This window comes from Cyprinodon tularosa, unplaced genomic scaffold, assembly GCF_016077235.1.
Source record: "Cyprinodon tularosa strain WSP-4 unplaced genomic scaffold, ASM1607723v1 ctg246, whole genome shotgun sequence".
NCBI classification, from domain to species: domain Eukaryota; kingdom Metazoa; phylum Chordata; class Actinopteri; order Cyprinodontiformes; family Cyprinodontidae; genus Cyprinodon; species Cyprinodon tularosa.
The window spans coordinates 1,886,300-1,906,186 of NW_024038913.1; the positions used below are offsets into that span (position 1 = coordinate 1,886,300).

A 19,887-nucleotide genomic window follows, 5' to 3' on the forward strand; every position below is an offset into this window, starting at 1 on the left:
CTTCTGAGCCTAAATGGTCTGTCACATGTTTAATGTAACAAGACAGACTGTGCAGAACAACTGGACAGTACACTCAAACTCTGGGAGAGTTAATTTGGTGTTCCAGTTTGTAGGTTTTGCCTGACATATGTATTTACAGTATTTAATCTGAAAATTATAACAGATTTGTTTATTTTAACTGATGACAATAATTGCACTTAGGATTTGGAAGATGATGGCTAAAATGTGTTAAAGAAGCAAAATTTGAGAAGCATTTCTTTAGCACTTTGTCCAATATTTCATCTGAATTTTTTCAATTGAACTAGGAAAAAGAGGAAATCATACAATTAATCATAACTAATCAAAATATAATCAAAACATTGAAAGATTTATAATGTTCCAACATTAATGTAAGGTCCGAATAAACCTTTCCCCCATCCCTGTAAAAATTGGATTTCCTTTTCTTTCCTGGCTTACATTTTAAACAAGAGAGTTTGAAATGCTTAAGTATTTGCTAAATCATTTCATTTAGCATTTGGTCAGTTAAAAAGTATTATATTTTTACTGCAACCCCTTAAACATCCAGTTTAATATACTTCAGTGAATATTTCATATGCTTATCAGGAACCAGGTTATGGTGACAGCACTTTCACCAGAGACGCCGAGACTTTCCCACCCAGCTTTAATCTCTGCTATGTAATGCGGTGTAATAAAAAAATTTGATTAGATTATTTCAGCAGAACTCGCGCCATATTAAGGAAGTTGTGGTAGACAGAGTGTTCCTCCGGATCAGTATCCTGGCCTTAGATAAAATCGTTACATTTGCTTCCTTTTCCCATCGCTGTCTGATATAATCAGTTAAGTTCTTATTCATAGATGCCAAGTTTCTATGATATATGCAGATGATGCCTTTTGTTTTTTTGCCAGCATATGAATCCACAAATATATGTACGATACCATCTGTGTACAGTATTTGAGGCAATCTAAGTTTAATGACCCTTTGTTTTTACTGAGGAATTCAGACTAAACAAAAATGATAAAAGTAATCCTTAGTTAGCTGTTTTTATCAACCTAAGCTGTGTTTACATGGACAAAAATAATTGGATTAAAGGCCTGATCAAAAAAAGAAATGTTTCAGGTAAACATGCCAGCCTCAATATTTTAATCCAGTTCAGTCCAATTGGAAATTTCATTCAAAAGAGAGAGGTTTTCTACGATCGCCGCTCTGATTGCCGTCCATGTACAAATGCCTTCCAATCTTTGAAGGAAAATAATCTCCACTGTGCATATGTGCAACATCAGCATGATGTTTTTCTCGCATTAGCAATAGGTACTGTAGAGCAATTCATTTAACAAAAATTATCACCAAAATCAAAAGTATGCATACAAAGATACGACAAAGGTCCATTGTGAAAAAAACTACATCAACAGACCTGATTGGTGGGCACAATGAGTAGCTGAAGTTCAGGATGAATGTTGTTGTTAACAAAACAGGCATTTTTTTCTTCTATTAGACAGTTCCTCGCATAATCAAATTATTTACCCTGAGCGAACGCTTGGTAAATGTATACACACATCGGGATTGGATCATTTTTTTAGTAAACAGAGGTTTGGAATTTCCAATCAAAAAATTTTTAGATCAGATCGGGAAATTTTGCACATGTAAATGTAGCTATTGTAACACAGAGTTGGCAATCAGGCTCCTCTTTAGGAGGGTTGAATAAAACCACAGACTTCTTGAAGCTGCTGAAACATATTTCTATAACTAAGACACTAGTGAAAAAGAACATCTGTTGTCTCTGTGCAGGTTAGATGCTATAAAATCCAACTTTCATCATGGTCTGCCTCACATGACTGCTTCCTTATTGGAGAGGTGAGCATGTTGTTCACACAGCAGGCGCACCACATTCAAAGCAGGTGCTTACCGGAGGAGGCTCGGGTAATGGCAGCTATACCTGTCCTGGCCATTCGTCAGGGAGGGGCTGATGCTCAGAGAGCAGAAGTCATTAGAATCACTCAAGCATGCATGAATCAATCAAATACCACTTTGTGTATGATTTTGATAAAGGAATAGCATCATAACATATTTAAAATCGTCCTTTTTAATTTAAATAATAGGACAGTGGCAAGAGGTAATAAAATAAGACTTAAACGTGTGTTCTAGGACAAGTAAGTCAACCTGTGATGCAAAATCTAGCTAAATGTGGAACATGCCAGTGTACACTGGAAAGTTTCCTGAAGCATCAGGGCGAACATCAGGCAACATCAAGGGCTGAAGGCCATAACATTACATGCAACAACTTTTTAAAAATCCTACCACTTTGGGGATAAGCTACAGAAGAGAAAGCTACCAGAACAATCAAAACAAATATGCTAATGAAAGTTAGAAGATGCAGGAAAGATTTCTGCATTCCTCAGTACTTATTTTCACTGAGAAAGTAACCGCCGTTTCATACGTACTTCCCAAAGCGAAACAAGAATGACTTCTAATGAGCACAATGCACACAGATACATCTCTGAGCACAAACGTAGGCAAAAAATGCCACCAAAGTGGGAGTTGACAATTTGGACAATGTCAGAGCAACATACAGCTGCCAGTGCAGGCTGCCCTTGGTTGTTTTCTATATTCTTAATTTGTCTGCTTAAAATGCCCATGTCCTGTGGACTGAAATCAACCAGCAATGGAATACTGAAAAACTGTACTGACATCCAATTTTCAAAGAAAAACTGGGTAAACCGGGTATCACTCCCAAAATCCAGAGAATTTAAGAGGACTCAAATCAACCCAGGCCAGCTCAATGCAATGGATCCTGTAGGATACAGGTAAAAATAAACAATCCTTTCAATCTATCGATCGTATTGCTTTGCTACCCTCGAGAGGATAGCAAAACTAGCACCACATGTATAAAATGCAAGGATTACATCTGCAAAAAGCATATGGTCACATTCTGCCCATCATGTGGTCGACACTAAAAAAGTTGAACATTGGCAGTCAGAAAAATAAAAACAGGAGGGAAATGTGTTTTAAGAAAAATAAAATCTTAAAGAGTTCTCAAAAAATCAGTTCTGTGTCACTTATCAAAATATTTATCAAAAACAAATAAATAAAGTTAAGAGTTTTAAACTACATTTTTGACTGCTCTGACTAGATTTATAAATAAGGTTACAAAATGATACTCAACCTAATGATTGCAATTTTTTTCAAGATCAATTAAGGGTTAAATATGGTAGATCCAAGACGAAATGAACATGCTTTCTCTATTTTTTGTTTGTTTTTATATTTGAATAAATAACTTTATGGTTCTATAAAGGAGTTCCTTTTTTCATGGCAGTGTAACACAGTCTTGTAGATTGTCTGTTATTTGCATCACTAGACAATATGACTTGACTCAAACAATTCAACTAAATGTATTTTTATGCCCAACTAAATATTTATGGTGTTTATCATGCTCTCTTGCATTTTCTTAATTCTTTATTTTGATTTTCATTTGCTGGTTGTGATTGGATGTTTTTATCCACCTCAAGAAAGTATTTGCAAAGGATACTCTGACTGGATGAAGAAGACCTTTCTGCGATTGGCAGATGCTGTGTTCTACGTACGTTAAAAAAATAAAAAAATACAAGCCCAGAAACAGCACAATAAATAGTTGATGTTGAGAGAGTAAGGAGCAGGCAGAGAGCAAAGACAAGACAGAGCCATGCAAGCAGAGAGACTGAGCTGTGGGAACACACCACACAGAATAGTTTGTAAGAATTTAGCCTGCACCAGACACATATTGAGTGAGTATGTGTAAAATATAACCATGCACAGACTCACACCGCTTGATGGTGGAAAAATTATTTTCCCATCTATGCCTCTTCTCCTCCATTTTAAAACCTGTACATGAGCTTGTTTTGTTTTCTATATTGCACTAAAGTATGCACTCAGGCTCCCGTACCTGCTAGAACAGGCTTGTAAGGCTTGTCTTACTGATGTCTGAGATGCTGTTTTACTGTGTGAGATGTTTTGGAAAGGCAGCCAGACTTCTTTCAATGATTAATACATGCTGCTTGAATTGAGACTACCAATCTTGTTGTTGTTGATAAAGACTAAGGTATTTTTTTTCCCTAATAACAAAGCTCACATTGATGACTGCAACAGCAATGATACTCCAAGTGCTCTTTAGAGACATGTTCATTACAGGAATTAGTTAGCCTAGTAAACTAGCCCCATCCGCAATCGGCCAAAATCATATTTGCCTGCGAGTGGTATAGCCTCGATCAATGCCCAGGCCCTAGAACTGGCGGGCCAATCACAACGCAGAGATGTGTTTTGAAATTCCAGATTCAAAGTGGGCAGGGTTTTGAGGGCGTGACAACAAAGCTGCACGACTCTGGAGAAAGCACAACAAGGAAGATGGCAACAACTATTGAACAGTTCTCATTTGACTCAGCTTTGGAATCAGTTTTGGAAGGGTTAGACTTGGGATTTTCGTTGAAACTTGAGCAGGTAGAGGCTCTACGCTCTACGCTTACTACATCACAGTCAGTTACGCTTATTGGTCAGAGCGTTAGCTAATAGGCACAGACATGTTTTGAAAGACAACGGGTTGTTCTCATCAACAATCTTCCGATGTCTCATTCATCAGGGCCAGACTAAATTACTCATTTAATCTCACATTTAGTCTGGTTTATCAGGCTAGTAATTAGTGGACTTAAAAAAACAAACAAAAAAACAACAGACATAGGAGATGAGCATTGCGTAGGACCTTTGTTATATGGATGTGGTTTTTGTACATTTCTTAAACTTTTTAGGAACTGTAGCAGTTTTGTTCACTGTTCCAGTATAAAATGCAGTTATATTTTGTCATCTATCATCATTTTAGGGAGACACTGATATGGAAATCATCCAGGAAAATGTCTGAGCCTTAAATAAGGATATAATGATTTATTAAGTTAAGTTAAATCTTAGCAAGAATAGCAGGCCCTAAAAGATAAAAGTTAAGCTGTTTCTTTGTAGCTCTGATGTCTGTGGTCATTAACTCCTTTGAGCATCTGCCACTGAAGCATCTAAAGGAGAATATCTGTCCTTCTAGACCCCCTGCTGTCACTAACCACATGCACACAGACACATATTGACAGAGCCTGCAGTTAGCTTGGGTTTACATGTTATCCTGCACCACGACCACCTATAGCATTGTGTTTATGGAGTGCATCACAACCTTCAACATTATCAATCTAAACATCCACCAAAATCCATCCAGCTCACAATGCCAACCTCTGCCTCTCAGTAGTTCACCAATCATGTTTATGTCTGGGAGCAGTGATTGAGGCTTCTACCACTCAAGAACCATCAACATTCACAGAAAAATAAAAAATACAAAATGGGGCATGTCTAAGCTAAAAGAAATGAATAATAAGACGATTATTAGAAACTGCCCTTTCCTTCTATCCACAACCTGTACAGGTTTAGAGACAGAAAAGGGCAAGTAAAATCTCTGACAATTAAACACATCCCGGTCATAGGCTTTTCAGACATTAGGATGCTAGAAAAGGGCTAATGGAAAATACCAGCTGACTCAGGCTTCCTCTGCTGAACCAAATGGATAATCTCATGGCCAAGGTATTCAGCTTCTGTGGGTAAACAAAGAAGCTTTTGCACACGCTGTCTTCCTTTATCTTAAACAAATACATAGTACCCTTTGTCATCATTTTACCCCTACAAAACTGTTTTTACAAATTGTGGTTAGTAGTTTGGACTGTGTTATATGATGTGATGAATGGAAATCTGAAGTCAAATTCCCTTTTTGTCTGAATAAAACTTGGCCAAGAGTTTAAAATTTTAGATTGGTGGAAGGCTAACAGTTAAAACAATTGGGACCTAAACAATTTCAACAGAAACATGTTGTGCATGAGATACAATTATATTTAAGTGGATATTAACCTGCTACGATTTTACAAGGTTTTTAGGTTTACACATGAATATTTGATGCATGCTTTTTAAACACAACAATATCCATCTTACAATGTAAAATTCAGTTAACAAATACTCCTTGTAGTATAATTCTTATAAGCTTCCATTTGTCAGTCTACAAATAAATGTTGAATAAAAAATTTTTTGAAGCTACACTAATTTCAAAAGAAATACCAATTTGCAGTATGTTTGTTGTAAAATTGTGCATAATAAATAGCAACATTGTACTAAGCCATTATTAAAAGAAGATACAATCCTAGGAGTCTGTTTTTACACCTGGAATGAGAGAGAGAAAAAAAACCAATAACAAAGGGTATGTCAGGTACAAGACCAATGCTTTTATAACATCACTAAAATGACACAATGATATTTGATGCAATATGTATTTAGTGGCAGTCGCAGCTAACTATATGGTTTATTTAATAGATATAGGCCCCACATTCCATCACGTTCCTATCCTCATGCTGGATGCAGTACACCCCCCACCCCAACACACAAACTTTACTTACAGATCCAGGCAGTGATATCCCATAGGAGCAACTATCCCCAAACCAGGGAAGTGATCCCCTTAGCAGAAGTAGAAAAGAGCAAGCCACCAGCTGAGAAAAGGACCGTACACTGTCTTAACCTGGGTGAACCCCGAGCAAACCTCCCACAAGCCTGTCCATCCAGACACAGAGCCAACATATAGCTGGACGATGAAAGACAAAAAAACAAACAACAGAAAACTGCAAAAAACCCAGAGGTAGTAACAAATGCTGCAATCAAAGAATGCAACGTATACTTAAATTTGAAAATGTCACGGTTATTGAATATTATTGTAATGATATATGTAGATATTTACTTATTGTCCAGCCCTAGGCCAACATGATCCAAACACATTTAGCAACAGGCTGTCATTTGTTCTGCCCCGCAAGGAAAGTGCATTTTTGTTCTTTTCTAGGTCCAATAGTTGATTTAATTTTTTTTCCCAGTAAGGCTAAGGTCCAGCAGTTCAATTCAATTCAGTTTATTTCTATAGCACCAATTCACAACACATGTCATCTCAAGGCACTTTACAGTTCACCAGATCATACAGTCAAATTGATTCAAAGTTTTCTATCTAAGGAAAACCAGCTGATTGCATCGACTCATTGACTCGAATGCAATTCCTCACACTAAGCATGCTTGTAGCGACAGTGGAGAGGAAAAACTCCCTTTTAACAGGAAGAAACCTCCAGCAGAACCAGGCTCAGTGTGAGCGGCCATCTGCCGAGGCCGACTGGGGTTCAAGGAGACAGAAGCAGAGATACGAAAGGCAACTGTAAAAGGTGGCCCAGTCTAGGAAACACACAGCCAGGCAGATGAACAGCAGTTCCATTTCATATTATTTTATGTCCTACTAAAGAGAATATCTATTAACTTTTCAACAAATTCCTTAAAAAGATATCTCTCTGCTACAAGTGACAGATGTACGACTGATAAATTAATTTAACAGCCGTTTAATAACTGATCATATTTTTTTGTATTGATTTACTTTTAACTAAATCCATAAAAACATAAAACAAATCTGGCTTATAAGAGGCCAAAATAAGTCAATCGGAAAAAGGACATTTTGAACGCAATAGGGATTTTACAAAAAAACCTAATATTCAGTGTTGTTTTGCATATTAACAAGCTGTCCATTTTTTAAAGTAGACAAATTCTCATCTTTTAACAAAAGATGTGTTTTGGTCCCTGTGTATCACAAATCATGACTGAAAGAGTAGTTCTACACAATTCCCCCTGAAGCAGAGAATGGATTAACCTTTGATAATAGCTAAAATGTTTTTGCCTTTTTATGAGGTGACCACAATGTCCCACTCTATTATACAGATTTATCTCTTGATAATTCCTTTGTTGGCATTTTTTTTCTTTCTTGATTAATTTAAAAACCTCTTAAGGGCAAGAAACTAAAATTAACTCTAACCTTTGTTTTCTGTAGTGTCAGCCCAGCCACAAAAGCAACTGTGTAACAAGTGTATCACCTGTTTAGGATGTAATGGTGTTCTTGGACTAATACAGAAATCCAACTATTTACTTTGCTTTTTGTTAGACAAGGTTAATATGATACTAAATTTGTATCATAAAGGCCAGATTATAAAGCATCATCTGTTTCTCAATCCCCACCACAAGAATTGTGCTAATTCAGATATACAGTAGTAAAACCCATGCATGTAATAATATTTAAAGCTATCCAGTATATGTGTAACTGTGAAGTCAGTCCTAATAATAGAGTTGGGACTCAAGCTCTTACGGAACACTCCTGCCTAACCTCATTATTGTGATTACAATCAATTTTTTTTTTTGGGGGGGGGGGGGGGGGGGGGGGGATTAAACAAAGAATATAAGAATTTTGCATCTGTAAGGTGTTACTGAATCTTTTAGAGATCATGCTATTTACATCCTTTCACAAGTACTGAAATATTTTGTATTTGTTTAAAGGCTGTTGCCCAACATACATGGGACATGCTTAAGAAGATTTAAATATGAGTTTCACATGCTTAAAGCTTTAAGTGTTTAAACAAGGGGAAATTGAGGATAAAATGAACAGCATGTACACACTATATTGTCTAAAGCAAGAAAGGAAAACAGAAAGATGGGAGTTAAACAAATGTAAAATAATATTTGCTTTATCGCGATATAATTGTGCTATGTTTTAGAGTAAATAAACTATAGCTACTTGGGCTTAAGACGTCTGTTGTTTTCATTAGACATTGTGCAAGTAGTGATGACTTGCTGTGACCACCCCTGAAGAGAGAAGCTGAAAGGACTCACTCACTGACAGCCTGTAGGAAGGATCAGTCTATATGGTGGCTATTTATTTTTTAAAAAGCAGTCTATAGTGCTGGCCTGAAGGTAAAAGTCTACACAGGTTGCGTCCAGGATGAGTGGGGTCCACAGAGACTCTGCTGTCCTTTACGTGACCCTGTAAAACTCCTTGATGGAGACAAGGTCAGGGCTGATAGTCCTCTCTGCAAACACAATTGTTCTTTAGTTTGTACATGTACATCCTCTGTTTTAGGAATGAGAAGCAACAAAAAAAAACAAACAAAAAAACTAATGGAAAATACAAATGACCTATACTACCTAGAATAATGTAATGGCTAAAACGATTAAGAAATGTCATTAAAAGGGAATTTAAGCCTCCTCATTAAATTCGTCTATATGTGTATGGTGATACCATACACATATAGACGAATTTAATGAGGAGGCTTAAATTCCCTTTTGATTAAACACATTCTTCCTATAGTGAACAGGGGCTAACTAATAGGCTCTGATGATGGTTGGATTTTTGGGTAAGTACAAAAATGTATGGTACTTTAAGTTACACGTTAGAGTTTAAGTTTTGTTTTGCATATGTTTTGTTATACCTGTAGTCATCACTATCGGGTTTCATATTTCAATATGGTACAACTATGTTCCTGATACTAAATCATTTTAAACAAATACATTGTGAATAGAACTTCAGGTGCAATAAAAGATTTTGCTTTGAATCAAAGGAGTGGCTGGCTGGAAGCCTGGGTTAGTATCCCAGCTGGGGGGGAATAAGCTGCCAGTGTGGGTCCTAAGGCAAGACGCTTCATGCTAATGCCTGCTTTGGGGTGTGGTGGCCTAGTGGTTAGGGCGTCGAAATCCTGAGGTTCTGAATTCAAGCCCCACTCCCACAGACTGCCTGTTACATCCACCAGGCTTGTTTGGTGGGGGTAACATTACAGGAGACCACAGAAGGATTTTCTTATTAACTGAAAATTTAATTTATTAAATTATACTAAAGAAACAGAACCTGAAAAAAGGGATAAATAAAATGGAAAATCAAAAATGGATTAATGCAAAACCTATAACTAAACAGAAATAAGTAAATGCAAACAAACTTAACAAAACCCAACCATAGGATACAAACCAAACCAAATGGGGTTCTGAGGAGGAAAGAGGGAGAAGCCTCCTGTCTGCTGCTTGTATGACAGCTTTTAAAGCAGACGAGCACCAATTAGGGCAAAATAGAACACCTGCAGAAGGCCTGCCTCCAGAACCCTGCAAGGAAAAGGGCAGAAACACACTGCAGCTGTAACACTGCCACTCTGGCTCCCTGAGCAAGACCCTTAACCCCCACACTGCTCCCCGGGCACCATACAATGGCATCCCACTGCTCCCCAAGGGGATGGGTTAAATGCAGAGAGTTCATTTCATTGCTCTCCACTTGTGACAGTGTAATGAAAATAAAAATGCTGACAATAAAAAAACGCCAGAAACGTTGAATGTCTAAATTAATTTAAGTTCATCATATTTTTAGTTCACGTTCATAACACTTCTTTGGTCTATTGCTCTGACACAAAGTTAAGATTCATACCAAAATAGCAACATTTTGTTAAAGAATATGAACATGACAGAGCATCATCTTATTTTGGCTGGTGGGTAAATCTTGTGATTACACGAAGCCCAACATTTCTTGATATTAGCATATAAAATTTATTGTTTCTGTACTTAATATGCACATGTATGTTTCCCTGAGATTTTCTTGGAAAAGCATGACTACTACAACCTTACTTTTATAAAGGAACTTTCATAACTAACTGCCCTGCTAGATGGGCTGATACAGGGCGCACATTTTTCCGGTAAGGCTCAATACTCCCATGTCTTAAACTGACCAGACCAATCAGAGCGCAGGATGTGGGCCAATAATGCAGCAGTCGTTTTCTGTAAGCATAACAGTCAAGATTAGAACTACAATAGAGCAATGTTTTATTGATGTTCCAAAAGAGCTGGATAGGATTTTCAAATTTCAACAAAAAGAAACTATCAGAGCTTTGAAACTTTACGTCACATCTATAGGCATTTAACTGGTTCTAAACTTTTTTTCTGCTGACACTGTGAGTTCCGCCTTTAAACACATTAGTTCTTCTGGATTCACCTGTGCATGCTCGTATCCAGACTGATATGCAGTGTACACAATGTAAGTCAGTATGGCTGGCAAGGTTAGTTTATAATAGGTAATACAGTATGTATAAAACATATCTATTGTACTGTTAACAGTTTTTTTAAATTATTTTCTGATCAAACCTTAATCCAGGATTTACATTAAATTCTCACTTAGAAAAAAAGGTACAACAGTTGATACTTTTAACGAATCATTGATAGAAAAATTTAATTTTTAACTATAAACTTGTTCTTTTTGCCATATTAGTTATGTTCAACATTTGATATTTATGTTTTTTTTGCATTTTCAAAAACCGTGTGTCTTAGAAGATATTATTATTATATTAAGATATTGAAAAGTTTGTTTCAATTATTATTGATCACTCACATATTACACATGTAGTAAAAAAAAAAAAAAAAAAAATATATATATATATATATATATATATATATATATATATATATTCTAATAACTTTTTTATTTATGGTAAATGCAGTCCAAAAAATTCAATGAGCTAGAATAGGATGGGTAAATCCCACTTTATTTGCCAATAGTAAATCCTACACAAAAATCATTCATATAATTTCCCAACAGATTTTTTGCTCATTGCAATGTGTTCCAGGGACTCATAGCTTTGCTGGCTATTCCGAGCCAAATAACCTTGCAACAAGAGAATAGGGCTATGTTTGAAATGATTTAATTATCTAATTGTATAGAAAGCATTTATAAGGTTGAAGGAACCTGGCTGGTGATGTAGTTTGTAACACTGCATGGAGAAGTGGTTTTAATTCCAGCCTGAGGCCTTTCTCTGTGGATATGTTTTAAAGTTCTAGTATTAAAAAAATAAATCAACAGGATTTAACTTATTTCACTTAGTTTCATAGATACATAAATAAGATATAGTTATAAATCGATTGCAAACTGAGTGCAAAAGGTGCAAATCCATCCATCCATCCAACAGCTAAACCCAAAATTCAGTAAATAACTTTATAGTTTACATGTAGATAGAATTTGATTGTTATACCATCTGTTCCCTTAGTTAAAATGTTAAAACTGTAACATTTAGCCCGGGTTTGATATATTATAAGTCAGATGATAATTGGGGAAACCAAGATCTGCTGAAAAACCACTGACATCCACACTGTAATCTATGACGTGACATGAAACTTAGTGTCAGCTTGGCTGCAACAGACGAGCATGTGTTGTAAAAGCCGTGCACAGGGACCAAAGAGAGTCCACCAAACTTAATTCTGCTACTTGCAAATGAACTTCGTAACATTTGTATGCAAGAAAAGGCAATAAAGGAAGAACACATGAGACAGCATTGTGAGATGAAGAGACTAGGGCTGTTCCTTTTGTGACATAAATGTTACTCCAATACTAAAGGCATACTGTTTGTCATTCTCTAAGATTAAATTTTGAATGACATAAAAAGGCGAGACAAGACAAAATACAATTATTCTTTCTTTCATATAGTGAGCTTTGCAATATAAATGAGTCTGTTGGTGAATGGATAATAGAAATAGGCTCTGCCGTGCCTTGTTGGAAAAGCATGGTTATGACTTGTTCTCAGCTCAGGAACTAGGACCACTATGATATCTGGTTGTTCAATAGGTTTGCCTAAATAAAATATTTAGATATGACATATAAATATATTCCTGCAAAAAGGTATGATGTTGCAGGGGCAGGTACTGAAAAGTGCTTGGAACATGGTCTTGATGCCAGTTTGTTTCAGCCTTTATCCAGTCTTAATGTAGAAGGGCTGGTCATATCACAGGTTATTTGCATTACAATAGGGACAGTTAGCAAGGCAGAGTGAATACACAAACTTGCAGAGGGGAGGGGGGCTTGCAGGAAAACTGAAAATCTCTGGGACATCTAGTGTTAAGCAGGAGATACTTAAAGGGGTTGCATGAGTGTCAGAGTGGAGACCCATTTAATCATATCAGGAAACCTTTCAAGTTTGTTTTTCCTAAATGAAGCCTTTGGGATTTTAAATATCTGCTTCAGATCATTAAACCTCGTAAGAAGAGAGAAAATAAAACACATTTCCCTCACCTGTACCAGTCCAGTCCTCTAGCATAGTTTCTGTCAAAAAAGTGTGGCTCTGTTCCGAGTGCGCGAACATCTGGATGTATCCGGATGAACTCCAGAACCGCCCTGGTTCCCCCTTTCTTTACGCCTACTATCAATGCATTGGGTAGCTTCTTGTTACCGTATTTCTGCGCAACAGTTATGTTTTTCAAATTCACCTCAGCACGAGGCGAAGACGAGGTTTTACTCTGATCCCTGGGATCACTTGATCCTCGCTGCTGAAAAGCCGACCTGACATCCAGGGAAGCACAATTGTCCAGTTTCCCAAGAAGTTTCTTCCCTCCAGCGTTTTTGCTCGGCGGGCAGCGCTTCCCGACGTAACCCTGGCTTGTCATGAGTGTGCCGCGATAAAAAATGATATTATAGCATAGGTACGCACAGGATAGGGACAAAGTAAATATGAAGACGAATCTAGCGCTGACTCTATTTGCAGATGTGAGGAGTCTTTGCGCCATGTCTCCATGGATTCAAAGTGCTGCATGGTTTTCCATCGGAGTTTTCCTCTACTGTCGGTCTACGGTGAGAGCCTGCACGGTGCGCATATGTCCGTCTGCCAGATGAACTCATGGGAAACTCGGATACGATGAAAAAGCGAGGTCAGTTCTCAGTAAAACGAGTTAAGAAAAAAGTTAGGGTGCCCAATCTTCACAGAAGCGCACAGCCTTCTGGTTGTTATCATCGTTTTCCAGTAGATCTCTGCTGGGCTGGAGAAAAAGATCCTCTGCGTCTCAGCGCGCCCCAAACTCTCAGCAGCGCAGTGTTTTTGTTCACCTCCAGGGGGATTTCAATGCTCATCCCTGTCTTTCACTACCTAATTTCAATATTTAATCAACCTTCTGACGTCACTCACAAGTTTTCATCATCTTAGACAAGTTTTCCAGCATACCTGTGATGAGAAGCTGGAAAAAGCGCAGAACAGAGTAATTTATATCTATTATGTCACAGCTGGTTAGTATACCAAAATCGAAATACCTTTTTTATTTGAGATTAAAATTAATTTTGCCTATTGTTCTCTCTCATTTAAAATGAATTTGACATTTATAAAATATTTCATGCTATTTCATCTCGTTTTCTTAAATTGGAACCTTTGTTGAAACTGAAAAAAAAAAGCAATTTTGACATAATATCTGCTGTATAGCTGAATGCTTGTTTCCCTTTTAGGCCTGCTTGAAACAGAATGATTCATCAAGGCTGGAGGTATCCTCATGCTAATACAATCTCTTAACACACTCGGGCATGGAAGCAGAAAGTCAAGATCACATTTGATCTTTTTGTGATGGAAGATGGATGCAGACTGGAATGCAAAGTTTTTAGCTTCTTTATTTCCATTATTAATTTATGTGGGAATAATGACTTTCGTTATAGCACCTACAGCTCACTTCCCTCATTTTAATAGTAACCCTAAGGTTTGTTCAATAAAACAAGCAAAACTTTCAAAAATAAGAAAAGAAAAAGGAACTTTTAGTACAACATCAATAGTTTTTTAAAGAAACTTTTGAATGGTTATATTCTTTACTATTGTATTTTTTTCCTAATACAATTTTCTATTTTCTTTCTAATTTTCCTAATCTTTTCTAACTTTTCACATCATTTGATTTGCTGTAACGCCACATATTGATTAATGCCAAAGATCCTGAAGAATATTTATTACAAGGTGTCTTTCATATATATGTCTGTGTTTTGCAAGATACATTTAAAGTAGTTTTAAGGACATTGCATATAAGCAGCTGTGATGGTAGGAAAAAGTTTTATTTTCTTGCCCTAAACAATGGCTGCTTTAGATGGTGTTTAATGTCTGCTATAGAGACCCATCAACTCTCATCCTGCAGTGAGCTCTGGAGATATGTGCATCTTTTCTTACTGTGCATGTTGACAGATATAAACTTGGATCTAGGTACAGCTTTGTTTTCTCTTCTATTTCATTAATTTATTTTTGTTAAGTTTGTTGCTTAATCATTTCCTGGCTTGTGAAATGTAGTTGCATCTGTCTTAGTGAATGCTCTGGCATGCTCTGTTGTTTTTAAATTCTTTAGGAGTGGGCTTCTTTGTCATAAAACTCTTAGTTAAACAGAAAATAATTGATGCCTGATAATTAGTTTCTAACATGCTGATAAACTACAGAAGTGAAGTTTAAATTATAAAGCCTGCTTATTTAAAATTTAATCAGAATTGTTAAGGTTTTGATTAGATTTTGCAGTGATACTTTCTCAAAATGTTATAAAATTTGTCAAATTTTTACTCATAATTGTATATATAATACCTTAATTATGTTTTTATTTGTTAACAATTATTCTACTAAGAAATAACATATATTTTAATTTGACATGTTTTCACACATTTAACATATTAATATCAGTAATTATCGAGGAATATTCTTTTTAAGCACAATTTTTTCATTTTATAAAAAATTAGAACCCCTGATCTAACAAAAAAAACAACAATGAATTAAAGTTAAACTACTGGCTATCCCTTAGACACGCAGGTAAGTGGTTTGCACTGGTTTTTCATAGAGCACACAATATAACTACATTTATAAAAATGTTTTTCAATCCCAAGGTGCTTGTGTGTTGTTCTTCTTTGGAAATTGTGTTTTCATCATTTTCCTTTTTTGCCACTTTTTGCATAAATTTTTCATTTCATTTTTGTGTTCCTCGTACATTTAGAAAAGGGGTTTGTAACTACAGTAGTGGTACTGTCCTTTAACACCTGTAACACTGCTCCAGCAAAGCTAAATTTCCTGCTTGGCATGTCAGAAAGTTTCTTAGTTTTTATATATTTGCCCCTGTTTTTATGTGATACATTTGCTAGCACAATAAAGGCTATTTCTATTCTATTCACCTTGACTCAATGCCTTTCTTCATACTCCCATATGTGTGCCATCTGTCTAACTAACTTTAATGAAAAAGCATAACTGAAAATGTTGAAAAAAATTGTCACCAAAGAGACCACAAAACATGTGGGGATGAATGAAGTGGGTTAAGCGAGGATATGGTCAGAATGCACATTAAAGCTAAGCTCACAAATTGGTAACTCACCTGCAAAATGTGATCGATCAGTCCCCACGATACTGACAAATCAGACACACAGAGAATTGTGTCTGAGTAAGATGGATTTATGGTCTGTACCATTTGTCCATGGAAAACAAAGTTTGTCTTTATTGTGGTTGGTCCAGTGACCATACAGACCAAATACAAACAATAGGAAATACGAGCAGGGACAGGGCTAGATACTTGAGTACCCTAGGTGTAAACGTGTTGCTACCCAATAAATTGTTTACACCCTACATCCTTACCATTGCACAGCAAAAAAAATAGCAAATTACCTGTAACTCAGCATATCACATTCATGTGCAACTACACCTGTTAAACAATGAGAATATTTAATTGTTATTTACATGACTGTCCATCAGAGATGGGAAGTAACGAAGTACAAATACTTCGTTACTGTACTCAAGTAGATTTTTCTGATATTTTTACTTTACTTTACTACTTATTTTTATGGCGACTTTTTACTTCTACTCCTTACATTTTTACACAAATATCTGTACTTTCTACTCCTTACATTTTAAAAAATTGGCTCGTTACTTTAGTTTTGAATCATTTCAATGGAGTTACCGTTATTATTTTTCACGTCATCAATACCAAATTCAATCTAAATGGATGGGAATCTACTGTATGTTGCATTTGACGCACCACTACAAGATGAATCGACAGATTCATTCGCGGCAAATCATTGCAGCTTGGTGGCGGTGGCGTTAGCATAGTAGCATGGACGATGAGATGATGAAAATGAACGCAACGGACATCTAGTCCTATTGGCAGACATCCATTTAAAATGTAGGCAACGGCATGAAAAAAGTGGTTTCTACTTTTACTTATATACTTTAAGTAAATTTACAAGCCTGTACTTTGTTACTTTTACTTGAGTAAAGAATTTTAATCAGTACTTCCACTTTTACCAGAGTATTTTTTAACACAAGTATCTGTACTTTTACTCAAGTACGGAAAGTGAGTACTTTTGCCATCTCTGCTGTCCATAGTTACCTCATGATTGATCTTAACTTAATTACAGTTTTCACTCAGGGTGGACTATATACATATTTCCGTAAAAGTGATTATACAGCAGAATAATCAGAAAATGTGTTTGAAATAAGACCAAAAAGAATCATGAAAATACTGGAATATAAAATAGTTTGGAGTATAAATGCTAAGCCATCTTGGAAAGAAAATTCATCTATAGAATTAGCACAACAAAATCTAGCATTAAGTGGAAGAAAAGCAGAGTTTGTAGTAGCTCTCCAGTAGCTCTCTAGTTTCGACTCTTTGTTTGCTCTTTTTAACCTTTTTTCAGCTTTATACCTTCTAATTTATTCTACTGTTTTCCAACTGTGGGACGATTTTAACTTTTCATTGAACATGCAACACTGAGCTGGTTTTGTTACATGCTCGAGAGAGGAACTGGTGGCGCTGAGAGCAATGGGACATGCTGGTATACGACACGCCATTGCAGAGATGCTTAGGAGGAAATACAGGGGCTGTTAAGCTTAAAATGTATTTGTATTATTATTGCAGCCATACTGTAAATGAAAACGATCAGCATATTCTACAGAATAATCTATAAAGGTATTTTTACAAACTGTGTTTTATCCATTAAGACAACAGGTTTTAAAATCCTTTATTTGTTTTCTTAAAGTGAGGGAACAAAAAGAGTGGGCCTACAATGAAGAATGAATGCAGAATGAGGAATATAATGCATAACGAGGACTTAGTCTATAAGTACTGCTAAAATACCTCCATATCTTGGCCGTCTTTGTACATTGATACTAAATTTTGTACATTAATACATATTTATTTGACTCAGTCCACATTTGCACTATGCTGAAGCATGTTAACATTAAGCGTTCTTTAGCAGAAGTCCATACAGTAGGTCAGGGGCGTCTCTAGGTTTGAGAGACAAGGGTGGCTTAGCCCCTAGAAGATAGGGTTAATTTTTTCAGTGCACCTGCTAAGGCGTTGTCTAAGACAAGGGTGTAACTTTGTGTTGAAAGTTGGTGGGGACGGCTCATAAGGAAAGGGAGCTACCTGCGCGACGCCTTTTTTTTTTTGTTGGAAAGGATAAAGCCAAAAAAATGCGAATAACATTTATCAATTTAATGCTTACAGTTGAAAACATAACTGTTACAATATTCACTTATATATTTTGTGCAAAAAATATCACATAAATCTAAACAGACAGTACAAATCAAAGAAATCAAATAAATATATCAATTTTGTAGAACATTTATTGACAGTCAATTTTGGGTCACTTTTTAAAATTAATTTACTTTTAAACCAGGACTCGGACAAGATCTTATGGGACCTTAAGCAGAATATGATTAAGCAACTCCGTCTTTCTGTCAAGAACATCCACCAGCAGGGTATCCAGGGGGGGATTTACCATTAGGCAATACTAGGCAGTTGCCCAGGGCCCCAAGTTCTGGGGGCCCCATAAAACTCTGTTTCCATGTATGGTTAATACAACTAATCCTTATTTGTGCACATTAATTATGTTTTTGATAAAAATCCTTTGGCTAAAATGCCATCAGAACGCTGATAAATAGAGAGGAAAAAGGGACAAGAAGAGAGGGACAAAACCTAGAACAAATAATGGATGTCTATTCTATTAACATTTCTCTATCTGTAGAATGGGTCTGTTTTATGGGTTTTCTTCTCAGGGGGCCCCCTGCCTGTCTTTGCCTAGGGCCCCAAATTTCCTAAATCCGCCCCTTAGGGTATCAATACTGATTTGATAGAATCTGGGAGAGCGGACTATGTTCAACCATCCATTTTCTTTAACCTTATCCCTCAGTGGGATCAGGAGGTGCTGGTGCATATCTCTAGCCACGTTCTGGGTGAGAGGTGGGATCACCCTGGAGAGGTCACCAGTCTGTCGCAGTATGTTCAACCAGCTTAAAAGTAATCGGTAATCAGATTTATTATTTGCACTTTTATTAAGTGAACTTTCTAACTCCCTTAAATCTGAAATTCCAATGCCAAAATTGTTTAAAGCTTTTATCTTTGGACCCCCTGCAGAGTGACGTCACACCTGCAAGATCCTATCCTTACCTTCCTGCTAGATTGCAAAAAGCAGCTTGCTCATTAGTTGTCAACATAACATGCTAAATCTTAAATGTACGTGTACATATAAAAGAAAAAGGGGCGCAGTGCTTGCTACTGAATGGCAACACTATCAAAGTCAGGAAAAAGTTTTAAGTAAAGCCGGGATTAAAACAGTAGCTACAAGAAGCTTCAAATAAAAGGTGTTCTTTATGTTCAACCTAAACACCAACTCCGATAGACCATCAGTAGAGCAGGAGTTTAAATTAATCAATCACTGCTGCGAAAGCTTATAGCAGTGAAAGCTAATATACCACAGCCATCACTTAATAAACGCAAAATAAACAACCCTCTAAAAACGGAAAACTGTAATGGACTGAAAGTCCTGTTTTTATGTGGGAAATTATTTGCGTGTGTTTTAGTATAATTCTGATATATTGGCGCTGTTGTCTGTTTCTATGGCAACGATACTGAATGTAGTGTAGCTTAGAGACCTGCATGGGTCGAGTTTTAACAACCGGCACCCGCCCGAACCCGTTAGGATGACTACCGAACCCGACCCGTCAACCGCGGATATCTTCAATTCAAATGTTATGGGGAGAGGGCGGAGGGGGGTGATGGGGAGAAAGCGAGAGGCAACAGATTATTTTTTCTGAGTTTTTTTGTCGAGGTTTGTGGACGGTGAGCAGCGGGGAGAACTTTTTTTTTATTTTCTTTCTGAGGAGCGGCATGAATGGGGTTTTAATCAGATATACACAGCACCGAAAGCAAAATACGTGTACAAAATATTGGTGGGGACATGTCCACACCAGTCCTTAAGGAAGTTACGC

The 19,887-nt window shown here is 36.7% G+C and overlaps 1 protein-coding gene across 1 annotated transcript in view; it reads right to left on the reverse strand.

Moving 5' to 3' along the window:
* The window catches only part of hs3st2 (heparan sulfate (glucosamine) 3-O-sulfotransferase 2), a 46,566-nt gene extending 32,844 nt beyond the window's left edge, over positions 1–13,722 (reverse strand). Inside the window, exon 1 of the mRNA XM_038287817.1 lies at positions 12,927–13,722. Coding sequence (XP_038143745.1) covers positions 12,927–13,417 — 491 coding nt within the window. The 5' untranslated portion in view covers positions 13,418–13,722. The remainder of the gene's footprint in view (positions 1–12,926) is intronic.
* Between the last annotated feature and the right edge of the window lie 6,165 nt (positions 13,723–19,887).